General features: G+C 51.7%; 1 protein-coding gene across 1 annotated transcript; it reads right to left on the bottom strand.

The window, feature by feature from the left end:
- Positions 1–2,787: 2,787 nt before the first annotated feature.
- Positions 2,788–16,723, bottom strand: LOC120750264 (interferon-induced very large GTPase 1-like). The gene is made up of 3 exons (XM_040058713.1): positions 16,589–16,723; positions 14,548–14,758; positions 2,788–11,129 (listed from the first exon to the last, which is right to left on the bottom strand). The coding sequence occupies exon 3, from the start codon at positions 11,125–11,127 to the stop codon at positions 3,793–3,795; it is 7,335 nt and encodes a 2,444-aa protein (XP_039914647.1). The 5' UTR covers positions 11,128–11,129; positions 14,548–14,758; positions 16,589–16,723; the 3' UTR covers positions 2,788–3,792.
- Between the last annotated feature and the right edge of the window lie 911 nt (positions 16,724–17,634).

Genomic DNA, 17,634 nt, shown 5'->3' with positions numbered 1-17,634 from the left:
AAGTAACATCGTGGGCGGCCAGGCCAGGCCCAGCCAGGCCCCCAGAAGCTGCTGCCTGCATGGAGAGCGGGGGAAGCTCAGGTCGGGCCCCCACTGCCAGCTGGGTGGCTGGGCCAGGCCTGGCCGGGCTTTCAGAAGCTGCTGCCCGCGTGGAGAGCGGGGGAAGCTCAGGTCGGGCCCTGCTGCCCTCTGCGTGGCTGAGCTGGGCCTGGCTGGGCCGGGCCTGGCTGGGCCTCTGAGAACTGCTGCCCACATGCAGCGCAGGGGAAGCTCAGATTGGGCCCTGCTGCCCTCTGGGTGGCTGAGCCGGGCCCGGTCCAGCCTCTGAGGGCAGCTGGGCTGGGCCTGGCCGAGCCTCTGAGAGCTGCTACCCGCATAAGAGCAGCCTGGATGAAGCCTTTTTTCATCTTTGTAGTAGCTCTGAGCTGGACCGCCCTGGATGAGACCGAGGGGTGGAAAAAAGGACACCTACTAGCTTCTTCTATCAGCACGGGCTTGCTTTTTTCTTCAGCCCCGCAGCCTGGTGCGTGCGTGGCCTTTGCAAGCCCGGGCGGATTTAACCCTTTACTAGCAACATAAAACTTTAAAGCACAACTCTTTCTTGAGAGAAAGAAGAAAGAAAACATAAGGGTACATAGAACAGACACCAAATGAAGTCAGTTAGATGAGAAGTGAAAGAACTAATAATTTTGGAATAGGGTTGAAGAAGTGGACATTTTTAACCAGACTTTTCTAAGGTAAATTATGAAGAAATGAACTGTTCTTTACAGCATCTTAGTATTATTTGGGTAGAATGCTATTCTAATCAAAATTAAGGACTGATGTAATGGAGATTTATTTAGGAACTTTGAAACCCCCACTCCTGGGTCAAAGGGAGGTCTCAGCCTTTGAGACAAAGATGATTTTAGATCAGAAGAAGTACTCGTAAATAATACCCCAAATACACTAAGAAGCTTTGCTAATAGAACATCACAGTCTGCAGAAACTCCAAGGGGCAGCAGATGTGTGACATTGAGAGCACTGGACTATTTTGTCTTGTGGCAAACGTCTTCATAAAAAGATCTTAGAAGGACTCTTCTCCTAAAGTAATGAGCGGTTATGTCTAAGTGGTGAAATTGACTGAAAATCCTAAGTTGTGTCTTTCTATGTGGTTCAATAAGAAAGTTAATAGTTTGTAAGAGGAAAGAAGCGTGTTTTAAGGTATCATTCTGTTTTAGTTTAAGTTTTTCTTGTTTCTCAACTTCTTTTCTCCTTTTCTCAGTCTTTCAATATATGTTAATAAAACTATTTTTGTTCATTTTTAAGCTTAAGCCTGCTTTGTTTGTTTTTCTCCTAATCTCTCCTTCCCACAAAAATATTAACACTAAAACCCCTTCATTAATTAGTGTTTCTGCCCGGTTTTATTAAATGAAAACCATTACACTTGCCCAAGGCCTGCAGTGGCCACATGATCTGTGATTTCTGCTGGGCAGCAGCATCTAGGATTTTCAAAGCCACGGGGATGGGGGCTAAGAAATGACAGCCAGGATCTCAGTACTTAGGTAGGCTGGTGGATGCCTCCACCTCCACCTCCTCGCCTCATCCAGAGAGGACCGGCTCAGGGCTGCTCCCTGGGACCCAGGGGACATCTTCCTCAGCCTGAGCCAGAAGCGGGGGCAGGCCTCAGAGTCAGATGGATGTTAGCAACTACTTAGACCCAGGCTCAGGCGGGACAGGGCATAATCCTTCCCCTCCCTTGGCCCCAGAATCATTGGGCCCACCCTGGCCAAGATGGCTGCAGACCAGGCTGGGCCCAGCCCAGGCCACCAGACCTGGGAGGGCCACGTGGTGGAGCAGGGCTGGCCCTGTTACCTGTTCCAAAGCAGAGAGGAAAAGGGCAGTTTCCCAGGATCCTCCCATATTTAACCCTGTGTGTTCACAGAGTCATATAATTTGCCTATTGCCTGTATTAGCTGTCATTTCAAAACCAATCACTAATTGGTTTAGCTGTAACTTCTGTAAAAATCAATTCCCTAATGTCAAACTAACACGCACCGTCACATCCCTTACCAGAAGTTAGCAGGTGAGAGCTATGAGCTACTCCTCTGGCAGAATCATTGGCTATCTGATATTCCCCTTCCTTCCCTGACAATTTTATGATGATAACAGAAAAAAAATTCACTGTTAAGCGTAAACACATAACTGGGACCCCTATGCTCCAGTAGTAGCACAGCGATCCCACTGAGCCAAGGAAGTGACACCACAGCCGGAGGTACCTCCATTGTCAGTCTGCCTCCAGGAGCCAGCCCAAATCCCCTCCCAGCCCAGCTGTCCCCAGTCCCTGGCACTCAGCCCTTGCAGCACACGTTCACACAGCCCAGCTCTGGCTCCTGTCACTGGCTCCGGGTCTGCTTGGCCAGGGCTGGGCTTGGCAGAGTTTGGGCCCATTCCCCTTTTGTCCTGCAGGGTCCCAGCTGAGCAGCTCCAGAGCACAGACCCTCGATGGGATCAACCTTCTCAGCCCTCCATGTGTGTGACAGGCCAGGCTTGGTTCCCAGCGCTGCCTCCCTTGGCACCTGCCACTGACACTGGTTTCCCTGGATGTTGTGGTTTGGGGCTTCCTGCCCTCTCTGCTCTCCCTGCAGACAGTGAAGCTGCTCCTGGAGCAGAGACCCTGAATGGAGCAGAGCCTCTGCTGCCACACCCCCTGCCCCAGTGCCACCCCCTGTCCCCTGCCCATCTGCAGCGCACAGAGCTCGAGTCACCCCCAGCTGTGGCTCCCCTGAACACAAAGGAGACACAGAGCAGTGCAGTCCAAATCAACTCCTTTATTAGCAGAGCCTGCAGGGGATGAGGCTGAAGCAGCCCTTCAGCCAGCTCTCCAGGAGGGCTTGGCCCTCGCATTGCCAGCAGGGTTGCAGCACCTGCACAGCAAAAGCCCCCACAGCTCCCTGGGGCAGAGACAGCTGGTGCCACCTTCTCCAGAGCACGGCTCTGGTGCCACCAGCCTGCCTGGACAGCACCAGCACTGGCTCCAGGGCTGCTGCAGAAGGTGCTGGCAGACAGGATTCTCCACATGGGGCATTTCAAAGGCTTTTGCTCAGCTGCGAGGCCAAGGACAGGAGCAGCTCCTGCCAGGGCTGAGGGCTGGAGGGAAGGGCAGCAGCCCCAGGCACCTGAGCGGGAGCAGCTGCCCTGGACAGAGACACAGCATCTCCGAGACAGGGAGTGAAAGCACTGCCTGAGCCCCGGGGCAGTCGTGTCACTGCTTTCCAGAGCCTGGAGGCACAGCAGCTCCTGCTGGGAGAACAGCCTCAGTTGGTCCAGGAGGCTGCAATGAGAGAGAGAAGGATGATGCCCAAAAGCCAAGCAGCCCAGCTTGCAGCCAGCATGGAGCTGGCCTCAGGTCCTGCAGCCCTTTCTCCAAGCAGGACACCTCCTTGCTGCAGGAAAACTGCCTTTGGAGCACTGTCCCTTCTTGTCTCACAGCAGCTGATCCAAGTGGGCCTTGGAGTGCTGCCTTTGCCCTTGCTCTGGCCTTTGGGCTCAGGCTTGGCCATGAGGCTGATCGCCCCAAGGAGGGGGTTTCGTTTGGCTCTAGGAGAAAGCAGAGGGAAAGTTTATGGCAAGAAGAAAAGAGTATTCTGGCTTTATCATGAAGAAAGGCTACAGTATCATGCCTTATTTCATGAAATTTGGGAGCATTTGGACACTATTGACTTAATTGCGCTTGAGAGCATCATTCTGGAAGTTCAGTTTGTGGAGAGTCTTGTAAGAAGTTGTTTTATATTGCAAATCCTTTGTGGTTCTTTCTTACTGTGGAAATGGCCTACACTCTTCCAGCTTGGACAGTGCTTCCTTCTTGGTAATTCTATGCCACGCTTCAGGGATTTCTTCTCTTCCCTGAAATTTCCCATTGTACAGAGCTTCCAGCTGTGTCCTGAAATGAGACACAAACCATTTCCAGTATGCCTGCATGGATGAATCAGGAAGAATTTTCCAAGTGGAATAAGGATAACCTGCATCACGGTATGTCTTGAAGGGCATCCACGGGCCGCCAGGAAAACGGAATTTGCAGTCACTTGCAACAAGGCTGGAACAAATATCAATTAACAGTTCTTGTGTATGATACTCAGTGTCAGGTAAACAGACCCATGATGTGACTCCCACCAAAGCTTGTGGGCGATGGAAGTCCACCTGATGGTCTCCATCATGTCCCTGCATGCTGTTTGTGCAGAGAGCCCCACAAAATGGACACTGTTCCCAGCACCCCGAAAACTGCTCTGCTAAGATGGTGTGAGGCTGTGTTGAAAACAAGCTCATGTCAGAATCAGCAAATTCTTTCATGAGCCTGTCCCTCAGGTCACCCAGAGCTTCTGCCATGGCACTGCTCAGGAACTCAATGTCTGTGACCTCCTGGTGCTCGATGCCCCTCAGGTCACTTCTGGGCAAGCTGATCACCTCTGTCAGTTCCCTGCAAAATTCATCCAGCCAAAGAGAAACTTTGCCTTCTCTGTCTTTTCTGTCTTTGACAATTTGGGTTGATGAAGAAACAGCTGACAGGATCTTTTCAAAGAGAAGATTAAGGGAGGAATCTAAAAACCTCTCAAGCCTCCCACTCCCATCTAAACAGTGACTCTTCACTCGTGTCTCAATGTAACTCTGAAAAAACTCTTTTGGAAACCTAAGGTACTGCTTGAAATACTCAAAATTTTCTTGTTCTGCCAGGTATCTCAAGATGCAAACTTCCAGATTGGCTCTGTTGCCCCTGAAATCTGGGAATCTGCCCTGCATGTCCTCAGCAATGTCCTTAGCCGTCCTCTCATAGACCGCCCGGCAAAGAGCTGGTTCAATCTTGTCACAAAGGAAACCAGCAAAAGTTGTGATCGAAGTGGCTCCTTGGCAGGAAATCTGGAAACATTGGAAGAAATCTTCTCTCTTGCTGCTCAAGTACACGACTGGGTCATTTGCCTTTTGGAATGCGTTGTGCATAGCTTTAAACCTTTCTGCTGCCATTTTGCACAGATGCAGAGACAAATCTATGCTGTACTCTCTGTTAAAAGTACATTTTGCACTGCTGGGGACAGAGTTCACACCTTCCTGGACTTCATTGAGTATTTCATGGATAAAACTTTGACTGTAATCACGTTTCTCCTGTTCCTTCTTATCAATGTTAGCCCTCACACCTGCGATGATGTTGTTTGTGATGTATTGAAAGTTGATCACATCAGCATTGGAAATGTTCCAATGATCTTGGCTAAAGCCTAAATACTTTTTCTTTGTCATGTATTTCTCCTTGTCAAAGGAAAATCCTCTGTCTTTGGGAAATGACTGGATTCGTTCATGGAAACCCGGCTCCTTAAAGTGTTCTAGAAGGACATCTTCAATTTCTGCATCAATATCCACCCGTTCTGGAGGACAAGGAGCATGGGAGACTTCTGCAATCCACTTGTTCCAGACAAGAGTAAAGTTGTCCTTCAGTTCTCTCTCACTGAGGCTCTTCCCTTTCAGAGTCACAGCCAGCTCCCTACTCCTTCTCAGGAGCTCATCTTCATATTCCAACTTCCTTGCATCCAGTTTCCTCTGCTCCTTCTGTAGCTCAATGAGATTCTCACATTTCTTTTTCGTTTCATGAAGAAGAGCCTCTTTTAGTTCTTTCAGCTTCAGCTCTGTGCTTGATTTCCACTGCAACAGTATCTCATGGTCTTTGTCTTCACTGAAATACTTCTCCACTTTTTTCTCAATGGCATCACTTGTCTCTTGCACCAGAACTTCAAGCTCTTCTCTGGTGACATTCTGCAAGTCCCCATTGCGAATTCTGTTGTCCAGTCTCATCTGTAGGTCTAAGATGTGACTCCGCAGCTTCCAGGTCCACTGACTAAAGGCACTTTCCAGTCTCCTGTACACAGCAATCTCCAGGGAATTCTTGAAGCTGAAAACAAAGTTTTCATTCAGCAAAGCATTCCAGAGGTCACCAATACGAACTTTCAGGCTCGAGAGCCTCAAAATGCTTCGCTGTGACTGCTTCTGGGCAGCCTGGAGGATTTTACTCTTTAGTTGCTGGACGTTCTGGCTGTAGCTGGGGTTGGGTGGTGCCATTGGGGGGTTTCCTTCCCACAGGTGAGCAAAGTAGTGAATGTGGGTGTTCACATCAAAGCCAATGACATCGCTGAAGGAGGAGATGTCACAGAATTCCTGCTGAGCTGCTACCACGGTCATTTCATCCAGCTTTTCCTGCAAACGCCTTTGTCCTTCCATGTTCTGCTCCTTGGCAGTTGGTTCACTGACGTTTTGGTGGACAAAGATGCAGCTTGGGGAAAGATTGACTTTCTTCATCCTCAGGAAAGCCTGCACAGTGATCTGCAGAACATCTTGCATTTCTGACGGATTTTCTCCAAAGATATTGATCACAGTCAAGTTGCCAACACCAATGACAAAGGTGGCCAGCTCGTTGTCATGGTTCAGGGACTGTTTATTGGCCATCTCGATGGCACGAAGTCCCTCTGTGTCAACCACCAGCACAAAATCAAAGCCCAAGTCTTGCTGCAGCTCCTCACCCACTGGGATGAGCTGCATAAAGGCTCCGCGGGTGCATCTCCCTGCGCTGACATTGAACTGCAGCCCAAACATGGCATTCAGCAGGGTGGATTTGCCGGTGCTCTGGATGCCCAGCACGGAGAGCACAAACACTCGTTTGTCCCCCAGCCTCTCAATTAAGCTGTCAAAGATTGCTCCCACCCATTGCAAGGGCAGGTAAGAAGCGTCCCCATCCATCAGTTCCACAGGATACCCCAAAACCATCAGCTCTGCTGCAATTTCCGGCAATTTGACATAATTGTAATTCTTTGTCTCCATTAATTGCAGAGCTTCATAAATCTGCCCTACTTCTCTCAGAAGGTGCTCCAGGCCAACGGATGAATCGTTGAGTTCATCAGAGATGGAATCCAGCTGATTCCGCAACTCAGAATCCACACTGTTGTTTTCCGGGTTTTTCTTTCCTGTCCGGATTTCAGACCATAACTCGTGATAGTCTCTCCTCAGTTCTTCGAGGCGACCACAGGACAGCTCGTCCATAAAGACCTTCATCCACTGCAGGAAATATTTCTTGGTATCTGCTGGCTGGGCCTGGAGAAAGCCAAGGAATGGTTTCATCAGTGGGTTGAGAGGAAAAGCTTGCTCGATTTGCTTTCTTCTTATTACATTCTTCTCATATTCAATTTGGCTGCGATGATGCTCAATGCTCTTATTCCCCTTCTCCTGCAAGCGAGTGAGTTCCTTGTCCTTTTTGCACCACTGGTACCACAGTTTTCCTTGAAGTGGCAGCAGCTGGGATTTGATCTCAGACAGCTTCTCTTTCTTCAGAAGGTCCACCAGCTCCTTTGCCTTTGCTTTGGCTGTCACACATGCAGGTTGATCTATATCCACTATGAATCCGTGCTGGCGAGCTTTGTCCACAGAGGCATTCAAGCTGAAATGCGAACTAGACCCTTCCAGAAGATTCCGAATTTTTTTATTCAGCTGGTCCATCAGTTCTGCTTCATTTCTGTTCTTGATCCCTATTTTTAATTTTTTACTCCTTCTGACAGTGGCAACATTCTCTTTTTCTGTGAGAAGACAAATCAAAGGCCGTTGTGACTGCCACAGGTCCTGCAGAAGCTTTTTCCCCCTGTTGTCCATGTGCTCCAAGTCAGATACGAGAGCCACGTTGACAGCAGATATCTCCTGCAGGAACTGCAGCTGTGCTCCGTGATCCCTGGCATCTCCATGCAGGTTGCAGAAAGCCACGCAGCGCTCAAAGGTGTCATCGGGGCTTCCACGGGGGCAGTACCAGGCGATCTCCACCACCCCTTCCATCAGCAAACGCTCTCTGGTGCTGCCTCTGCAGTGGCGGTGGAAGAAAGTGTCGTGTTTGCGTTTGCTCAGCAGAGCGTTCAGGAGCTGAGACTTGGAAGAGGAGGCTGAGCTGCCAATGCGGATGAAGGACACGATGGGTGTCTGTGCCTGAAAGATGAGTTTGTTATTGTAACTCTTTGTTCTGGCCTCCTTTCCTGACTTTGCCTCTTTCCAGCTCCTTTGGATGTGGCTGAGGGCATAGAGCGGGAACTCGATGCGTGAAGTGCACGGGTTGGGCACCAGCAGGGGCAGCGCCAGTTGGCAGAAGGCCAGCTTGGTTGCAAGGGTCTGTCTGAGGAAATCATCAGCGCAATGGAAAATGGCCATCTGCAGGTCCATGGGGTGCACATGGCCGTCCTTGTTTGCACATTCAGGGGCTGCTTCCTCCAAATCAAGAAAGTTTTCAAAGGACTCTGATGGTTCATCCTCTTGCTCTGTACTTTCTGACATGGATTCTAGGCCTGGGTTGTTCTGATCCCAGCAAGTCAGGTACCTCACCTGGTAATCCCCGATTAACAGCTTTTGCAGGAAGTAACATGGCAGTTCTGTGTCCTTGCTGGGCTGGCTGTCCTGCAGAGATGTCTTGCAGATGGTGTAGAAATTTCCCATCCTCATTTTTCTTGGATAGTGACTTTGGAGTCCAAGGCGCTTGAGCAACTTCAGGAACTCCTGGTTTGCATTGGCTTCATCAGATTTGGATTCAACGCTGTCTGACTTGGATTGGGATTGACAGGGGGGCTCTGGTGTTTGAAAAGCGGCTTCCAGTTCACTGAGTATGTTCCGCATCCTCTCTTCATCCAATTTCTCATCCAAGCACCCACTGATCAAGGAACACAAGTCCCGTTCCAGCCTCTCCCAGTCTGTGCCTCCACTGTGCTTTTGGAGGAGATTCTTTATCCGTGGGGACCACAAGCCTTTCATGTGATCTTCCATGAAAACTAATCGCTCCCTCTTCTGCTCAGGGGACAGCTCTTGACTTTCGGGTGTCACAGTCAGACCCAACAGCAGAAGGGAGGCCTCAGCTCTGTCGGCATCTTGCTCCTTCAGGTTCACATACTCCTCATGTGCCGCTGCCATTTCCTTGGCCATGTACTGAATTTCTGGGTGTCCAAGGAGGTGCTGGAAAGTGCTGCTTTCCACCTGGTACCCTGTGCTGCTCGCAATCAAGAGCACCAACAGTTCCATGTCCTTCTGAGCCCGTTCCTGGAGAGACTGGAGTAAGGAATAAACGGCGAGACTGCTGGTCAGGGTGGCTTCTATCTTTGCTTCATGAACGGCAGAATCAGAGCTTGCTGGTGCGTAGGTGACAGCATGGATGTGCTCCTTCATTTGCTGCAGTGTTTTGATGAGGTCTCCAAGCTCAGAGACTTTGGGAGAGCTGGGAAGTTGGTGCCCAGTCTGGAAGATCCATTGCATAATGAAGGAAGCCTCAGGGAAGTCCTTGACAGAGTAAATATGAGGATCCAGGAGGCTTCTCAACATTACCTTGATGGAGCTGGTGTTTTCTGGAGGTGACTCCTGGCAGCTGCGCACGGTGTTCACCAGAAAATCCTGCAGGGCTTTGTCTGACAGGCACACGTTGATCCACACACTGGGGTTCCTGGTTCTTGCATTCAGATCATCTTTTAGCTTCATCAGCCTGAGCAGATTTCTTTCATCCACCGTCACCTCCCAGGTCTTCACAGTCCCCATGAAATCTCTGGCCTCTTGCATTGCAATTTCTCTTTCCTTTCCAAAAGTGGTGCCTATGCTCTGATTTGTCAGCTCTTTGTACGCATCCAAGAGGGCTCTGCTCATCTGACCCACAGACTTAAAATCCCTGCTGTGATTGTATAGAATGACATCCCACACTGGGACCAGCTCAAAGCCACGGTCGATAACGCACCACGTTGTGTTATCAGACATGAGCCCCGTTTTCCACTGAGGAAGAGAAGCTGTGTCTGGTGGGCCCCCTGTGTTGACCACATAGAGCTGAATTGCTGTATGGGAACTGTCTCCAGCTCTTCCCTGGACAGAAGCCTTTGAGCTGGATTTGGAAACATCCAGGGAACCCGCAGCATTTGCCAGGAAGCCCCCATAGCTCATCCTGAGAAAGCTGTTCAGTGCTTCAGATGTTTGTTGCTTCATCTCTTCTCTCTGCTCGCCTTGGAATCCTTCTGTGGATGCCTTCCACCAGAATATCCCTCCAAAGTGAAGGGGACCCTGGTTTATGTGGGACCCAAACCTGCTGAAGAACCTCTCACACCTCTCCAGCAGGGCGTTGTTGTCCTCTTGAGTGAAGCACAAAAGCTGCTCCATGTCTTGCAGCTCCTGCAGAGCTGCATCCGAGAGGCGAAGCTGATGTCTTTGGAAGTAGCAGGAGGCCAGGGGGATGTACTGGTACACGGTGGTGCAAAAGTAACTCTGCTCGGAGTGGGACTGGTGGGTGTCCTGTGACTGTGAGGAGCTGCTGTGATCTACACCTGCTCCCAGATTAATCCCCCAGAATCCGGCTTTGGCAGAAACGCTCATGCTGAACCCCAGCTGCTCCATGGACTTGGTGAAAGTGGATTCTGCAGCAGAGGAGGAGAACTCCTTCCTCTCAAGCAGCGATCCTTGCTCCGGACCAGTGAGCTGGAATCCCTCAGGAACCCTGAGGAGCTGCTCTCGCGTTGCCAGCACATCTTCAGGTCTGCTGGTTCTGTAGATGCCCTGCAGGGCCAGTCCCCCCGACGCCCGCCTCAGCACCTCTGTGTCAGGGATGTTCTCCATCCTGACTGCTGACAAATCCTGCTGCTCCAGCTGCTTCTGCATGCTCTGCAGCATATCTGCCAAGGGTTTCTTTGGTGGTGCCCAGAACTCCTTGGGAATCTCCATGGCTTGCCACAGAGTCTCTGCTTTCTCCCTCACAGCATCCTGGCTTTGGTTACTGCTGTTGAGCATTTCAGTCAGATCATTCAGGGCTTGTTTGGCCATTTCTTGCCTTTGCTTTGTCTTCTCCAAGTGCTCCTTCTGCACCTCTTTAGCGGTTGTTTTCTCATCTGGTATTTTCAGGAGTTTCTGGAGTGCCTTTTTCTCCCAGGGGTGTCGTACCTCACACTCGAGCCTGAGGTAGTCTTTATATTCCAGATGTTGCAGTGCTTCTCTGCCCTCGATTCCCAGGATCTGTGACACTTTGGGCAGCCAGTATCCAGCATCCAATCCCTCCTTCTCTAATTCCCCGGCCAGGAGCTGTGCCTTTGCATCCCCCTCTCTTGTGTCCTCCTGTGAAGCCATGGCTGTGGAGGAAGAAAAGAGACTTTCCCTAAGGTGCTGCCAGAGGCTCCATTCTCCTGGCAGAGGCCCTGCAGCAGCTACAGCCCTGGGGATTGCTCCCACCCGGCTGCTGGAGCCCAGCCTGGGATGGCACAAGAGCCAGGGTCTCCTTCCTAGCACACTGGATGTGCCTGTTGCTTTCCTGTTTGCAGCATCCACCCTGAAATTGAGTGTGTATCCCAGAGAGAGCAGAGACACACAGACACAGAGAGACACAAACACAGACACGCGCAGACACACACAGACACACACACAGTCTCACTCAGCCACACAGCCTGCACTGGACAAAGTGGACTTCACCATCGCCCACATCCTCCCAGCAGAACTGCCCAGTTCCCAAGTGCAGACAGCCAGGGGCATTCCTGGCTCCCTGGAGCACTGGCACAGCCCCTGTGCCCATCCAACAGCCCTGCCTGCATCCTGCACCCTCTGCCCCGCCCCACACCTGCCCTGCTCACTGCCTGGCCCAGCCTGCTGCTCCCAGCACACGGCGGCAGTGCTCACACACTCCCCCCATGGGCACCCCACACTCCCCAGACACACTCCCCCCATGCCCAGCACGGCCACACGGGCTCTGAGCTGTGCTCCTGCTCCAGCTGCCAGCACAGCCCCTCCCTCGCCCCACTCACGCCTCTTGCCAGAAGCTGCTTCCTGGCACACTCAGGGGGCCCAGCCCAGTGCAGGGGCAAAATCCACCTTGTTCCTGGCCACAGCTGTGCCTGGGGCATCCTGGTGGCCCAACAGGAGTGACTGGAGACTTTGGGAGCCCACTCAGAGAGGTGCCCTCGGTGACCTGCTGCGCATTAGCACAGAGGGTCTCATCAGCCAAGTGCCCATTGGTGGCTGTGATATATGACCTAAAGTTAATTCATGTTAGGTAATGTGATATGTAATTAATTCACGGTGAAATGTAGTGATATGCAATATAAAATTGATCTGCGTTCGATCTGATTTAAGATCTGTAAACTTAAAGTGTGTTTAGGGTTAACTAAGAATAAAAGCTGCATGGAGGGACACAGGGGTTGGGGGAAAGAAAGAATTTCTGCCGGGAACCGCCTTGGGATATGGAAAACAGGAGAGTGGTCGTACCATCCCCAGAGATGGGTGTGCTAGCGATCAAACAATTTGGATAAGATTGGTATCTTATCTGTTCTGGCCCGATTTAACATTTCCAAACCTGCTCCGGACCCAGCAATCATGGCATTGTTCCACTCTGAGAATCTATTCAACTGACCCCCCGACCTGAACATGAATACCTAAAGAAGCTACCACAAAGGAAGAGTTCTACGAGAACTAAGTTCTAAGAGAAGCAACGAGAGTGGTCGCTGTCCACTCTCAGCAAAAGTCTGTATAAAAACCAGCGGTGCTGGGCACAATTTGTGAACAGAGGGGGTGGCGGAGCGACAGAGTCCGTAACCACGTTCACCCAGTGCTGAAACCCCAGGGTTCGATGCTGTTCCTTTTAATTGTGGCTATTGGAGACTGAATTTAAGTCCCAAAAGAAAATCCTAAATTTTGATTTACTGGATTTGGCTTGTTGATTTATTAGTGGCCATCTGGACCACAGCCACCATGGAGACACTGAGCTTAAAACCTCTGGTGACAGCAGGAAAAGTGCCAGAAAACCTTCAACTCTGGTAGAAGCTTCAACCCGTGGTAGAAGCAGAGTTCAGGCTGCTCAGTGGCATGCTGCACAGGGCCCGTGGGAAACAGATCTGAAAGGTGCTGGGGTCCATCAGTGTCGGTCACTTTTGACTGAAAAACCCCTGAAGGACAAGTCAGTCATGGGTCACAACCAGTACAGGCTCAGGAGGAAGAAGTCCTTCTTGTCACACTGAATTTCCTTTTATAACACATTAACTCACAGAGCTGATCAAGGGCAGACAGTTAATGTGAGCTTTTTGCATTTCAGTAAAGCTTTCAGTGCTGCCTCTCCCAGGATCCCTGTGTGGCCCTTCTGAAGTACTAAGGCCGGAGGAACAGGCCCTGACTGAGGCCAGAACAACAGGCCCTGAGCCAAAGTTGACCTCTAGATGAACCTTCAACCCAATCTTTATATATATTCATTAATTATGGAAGTATCATTAGCAGTATGATCTATGTGTCTGTTCTTTGACAAAACACACATTTACTTTTACACATTTAGAAATTGGACACATGGCCTTTCTTGGGGCTGTAGGATCAAAGCCAACTCCCTTGGTTCCCCCTTCATCCCTGGCCAGGCTTCAGGAATAACCCAAGAGCAGAATGAAACCAGATGTTCCTGCACTGGAAGAGGTGTCAGCTTGTTTATTCAATGTTATAAAAGCTGGGTTCTCTCACAGCAAGGCTGGAGCCTCTCTGCCTTCAGCCGGAAGCACCACAGGAATTGCCAGTTTATACCAGGAGGGCCTCCCCAGCTGATGTGTGTGTCTGGAGGATGGTAAAGTCTGAGGGTAACTGGTGATGAATCTTTCTTAATCACTACAGAAAATCTTTGTAGTAATAATCGAATGCGTTGCTGAACTCATCCCTTTGTGATTCTTTGCAGTTTTGCATTACAGTAAATTTCACCTTAAGTTGGAGTCTTAGGTTACAATGTAAGATGTGCCCAAAGTATGTTTTCTATCACCATCTACATGAGCTGTTGAAGCTAGGTTGGGCAGTGTTTTCCTTGCCCCCTCTCTCCAGACTATCTTCTGTTAATGGCCCATCAATGCCCTGCTGCATGACTCACAGATAACTCCCTCCAGGAGCTATCTCTGTTTAATGGACAATCAAGGACCCATTGCAAAACTCACAGAATGATCTCAGTCCATTGTGAGATTCTCCACCCAGGGGGAGGAGCCAAGCATTCCCACCTGGATATAATCTGGGATTTGGACAGCACAGGGAGCCCTTACCCACTGGATTCCCAGAGAACAAAAGCTACCAAAACTTTCTACAGGATTACTGCTTCAACAAGACCACTTCATCTGGACTGATACCACCACCATAACTAACAGGGTGTCAGGCTGTATTCTGATTCGGTCTGTGATCTTTTGTACTATTGCATTAATTTTATTTTATTTTGCCTCCTATTAAATCGTTTTTCTGACTTAGAGTCTCTCACTGGTTTTGCTTTCAAGCCAGCACAGTTGTGTTTGTGTCTTTTCTGCAGACTCTGCCCCTTGGCAAAACACCTTTGAAGTCAGGCCATTCCATGATTCCATGTTCTCATGCTAGCAGAGCTGGCGCTCTCATTGCACACCTGCCTTTAGAGCTTTGGGGGTTGTGACGCTGTCACACAACCCTGAAAATTGTCCCAGTGTCCATTCAGCTGGATACTGGAGAGATTTGTTCCATGCATAAAACCTTCCAGAGCACTCAGCTTCCACCCCACCAAGGCCACGAGACACTTACCAGCACAGGTATTGATGCCGGGGAGTTGGACTCAGGATCCGAGGGCTCCTGCACCCTTCCAGAGCCTTCAGGGGCAGCTTTCCCTCAGGAATCCTTGCAGATTTGGGCAATCTGTGCAAGGGCTGTGGGCTCTGATTCCCCTCACCCACCTCACAGCAGATGCTCCAGTTGGTCCAACAAGAAGATTGGTGAGAAGAAAAGGCCTGAAATCCTAAAGGAAAAGACCAGACCGTCAGGAGAACCCACCCATCAATGTGGAGGATTTATTCCAGGGAGAACTGGAGGCCAACCCTTCTCCTCCACTGGGGATTGCCCAGGCAGCAAAGACTCCTCAGGGCTCTTCTGGGGACTTGACCAGAGCAGGGTTTCACCTGGCACCTATATCCATGTTCCCTCACCAGAAGGAAGCTGGCCATGCTGGAGATGTGGGACACAGCAAAGCCCCTGAAGGTCAACAAGGCCAAGTGCAGGTGCTGTCCCTGGGTCTGGGCAATGCCAGGCACAGACACAAGCTGGGAAGAGAATGGATTGAGAGCAGCCCTGAGGAGAAGGACGTGAGGGTGCTGATGGGTGAGAGGCTGTCCTGAGAACATCTGTGCTCTCGGGGCAGCAGACAAGGTGTGGAGGGGCCAGAGCCAGGGGAACAGCACTGACAATGGGACAGCACGGGCCCTGTCCCACCACTGCCCACATCACACAGCTGCTGCTGGGGGCAAGCTCAGGGCCTTGGAGAGGGGAGAGAAGCAGTGCAGGGCTTGGATCCCAGCAGCCACTGATCCCCATCTGCAGCTTGTGCATGCCCACCAGCAGGATGGGGACAGGAGGGGGAAGGCAGAAGCAGGAAAAGCCACTGGCTCAAGATAAGAGCAGTTCAACCACAGAGGAAAGCTGGACGTGCTGGGAGAGCACAAAAAGGACTTTAGACACCAATTGTTTTCTTTGGGCACATGTCCAACTGCTCCCTGAGCAGCAGAGCCTCAGTGCAGGATGGCTGCTCAGGAAGGGAACTGCTGGCTCAGGGTCACTGCTGCAGCTTGTCCACTTGAGCCACTTGTCCCAGCCCTGTCCTCTCCCAAATTCTCTCCCAATGGAGCACTTGCAGCACGGCTTCTGTCGCTGGAGTCAGAGACTGCCCTGCACAACATTAACTCCAGCCCTGCCACACCATGAACCTGCCCCCAGGCACCCCTGGCAGTCCCTGCACGGCTTCCCATTGCTGCAGGAATAGGGGAAAAGCCCCATGTGACTGTGTCAGTGCCCGCAGAGAGGCACTAAGCACATTCAGGGCATAACTCAGGATCGAGCTCCTCCTTGGAAGCTATAGAGGGAAACAGCAAGGCTGGCAGCAGGACGTGCCATGGGAATGCCGGCACCCCGTTTCATGGGAACAGCACCCGAGAGCTTTTTCCCCAGACCTGACCAGGGAAAGGGGCTCTGGAGGCGTTGATGCCTTTGAGGGGCTGCCCCAGGAACCAGAGCTCTCTGAGTGGTGACGCTTCGACTGTGAGAGAGGAGAATCCCACCCTCCCTGCACGGGTAGGAAATGGAATGATCCCCCATGGCTCCTGCCATCAGCAGAGCGCAGCCATCCGGCCCCACCGCGGGGCTGGGGGTGCCCGAGCCGGGCACGGGCTGGCGGCATGGAAGGGGCTCCGCAAGGGATCTGTGCCCGGCCAGCCCCGCTGCCAGCTCTTGGGCCAGGCTTTGCGCCTCTGCAGACTTCGCTCTGCCCCTCCATCCGCCCGCATCCCTCCTCCTTCCCTCGCCGCTCCGCTCCCACCCCTCTGACCCCGGCCCCGCTCCCAGCTCAGCCCCGCAGCGCACACGGCTCCCCCGAGCTGCCCCAAGGCGGCTGCCAGCAAAGGCGGCTTCCTGCAGCCCACGGAGGAGCAGACACCGCCCGCCCGCTGCCCTCAGAGCCCTCTTCTCCTGCCCTGCCATCTCCCCAGCCCTGGCAAAACACCGGCAACAGGAGGCAGGAGCCCGACAAGATCCCGCTCCCTGCTGCTCCCGGCCCCACCGCTCATCCCCAGGGCCCTACCTTCTCCCTCCGTGCCCCGCAGCTCCTGGCACGGGACAAGCCCAGCACAGCCCCGGCTCTTTATGCAGCCCTGGCTCGTAACTGGGTACGGCCTCTGCTTTTCCAGAGGCAGCGGGATAATACCAGGAAATCAGGCGTTTTGTTGCCCAGAAAGCGAAAGTGAAACCATTCTTTTGGAGTCAGATATTTGAATTACAGTCCAAATTCCACACCGGCTGTGGTTTGAGTTGGCTCACAGACAGCTCTCATCTGTTGCAGACATCTGACCCTTAAATGTTGTGCTGATTGTTGGCAATAATATTGTGAAGTGCGATAGTTGCATGCGCATACATGCGAAAAAGTAGGAGAGGGACTTTTGACAAGAGCCTGGAGGGGCAGGACAAGGGGAAATGGATTCCCACTGCCAGAGGGCGGGGATAGATGAAATACTAGGAAGGAAATATTCCCTGGGAGAGTTTTGAGGGGCTGGGATCGAATTCCCTGAGAAACAGTGGCTGCCCCATTCCAAGACAGGGACACCTTCCACTATCCCAGGTTGCTCCAAGCACTGCCCAACCTGGCCGTCCTTGGACACCTCTCCAGCAGGGGAAGCAAAGCAGGAACAGCGCCTGGCTGCAGTTCTCTTGGCAGTGGACATCCCACACCTGATGGTAACAGAGCGCTGGGGTTTGACAGAGGACATTCAACACCCAACCAGAGCAGGGTGCCTGGATTGCTTTTCCCTTGGGATGTGGACACACAAATCCTGCTCCACAGCCTCAAAACAAGCCCTGGAGTTTGGATATCGAGACCTCAGGCATCGCCTGCCCCAGTCTGACAAGTCACAAGTGCTGGAGCAGACACCCCTGGCATTTGTCCAGCCTCAGGGGAAGCCTCAACACCTGCCAGGCAGGGCTGGCACACATCACCTACAGAGCATAGATTCGGTCCCTCCCTTCCCAGTTTAGCTTACCCTGTCTCCAGAGGGATATTTCCAACACCCAAAGAATTCCCTGCTTCTGCAGGAGTGTTACAGGCACAGAATCCCAGGGTCACTGAGGTTGGAA

This window comes from Hirundo rustica, chromosome 3, assembly GCF_015227805.2.
Source record: "Hirundo rustica isolate bHirRus1 chromosome 3, bHirRus1.pri.v3, whole genome shotgun sequence".
NCBI lineage: Eukaryota > Metazoa > Chordata > Aves > Passeriformes > Hirundinidae > Hirundo > Hirundo rustica.
Note: the sequence above shows the minus strand (reverse complement) of the source record. Positions and strands in the feature narration are given on the sequence as shown.

Excerpts from the sequence above, each read along its gene's own strand:
- LOC120750264 (XM_040058713.1), bottom strand. The coding sequence starts at position 11,127 with ATGGCTTCACAGGAGGACACAAGAGAGGGGGATGCAAAGGCACAGCTC.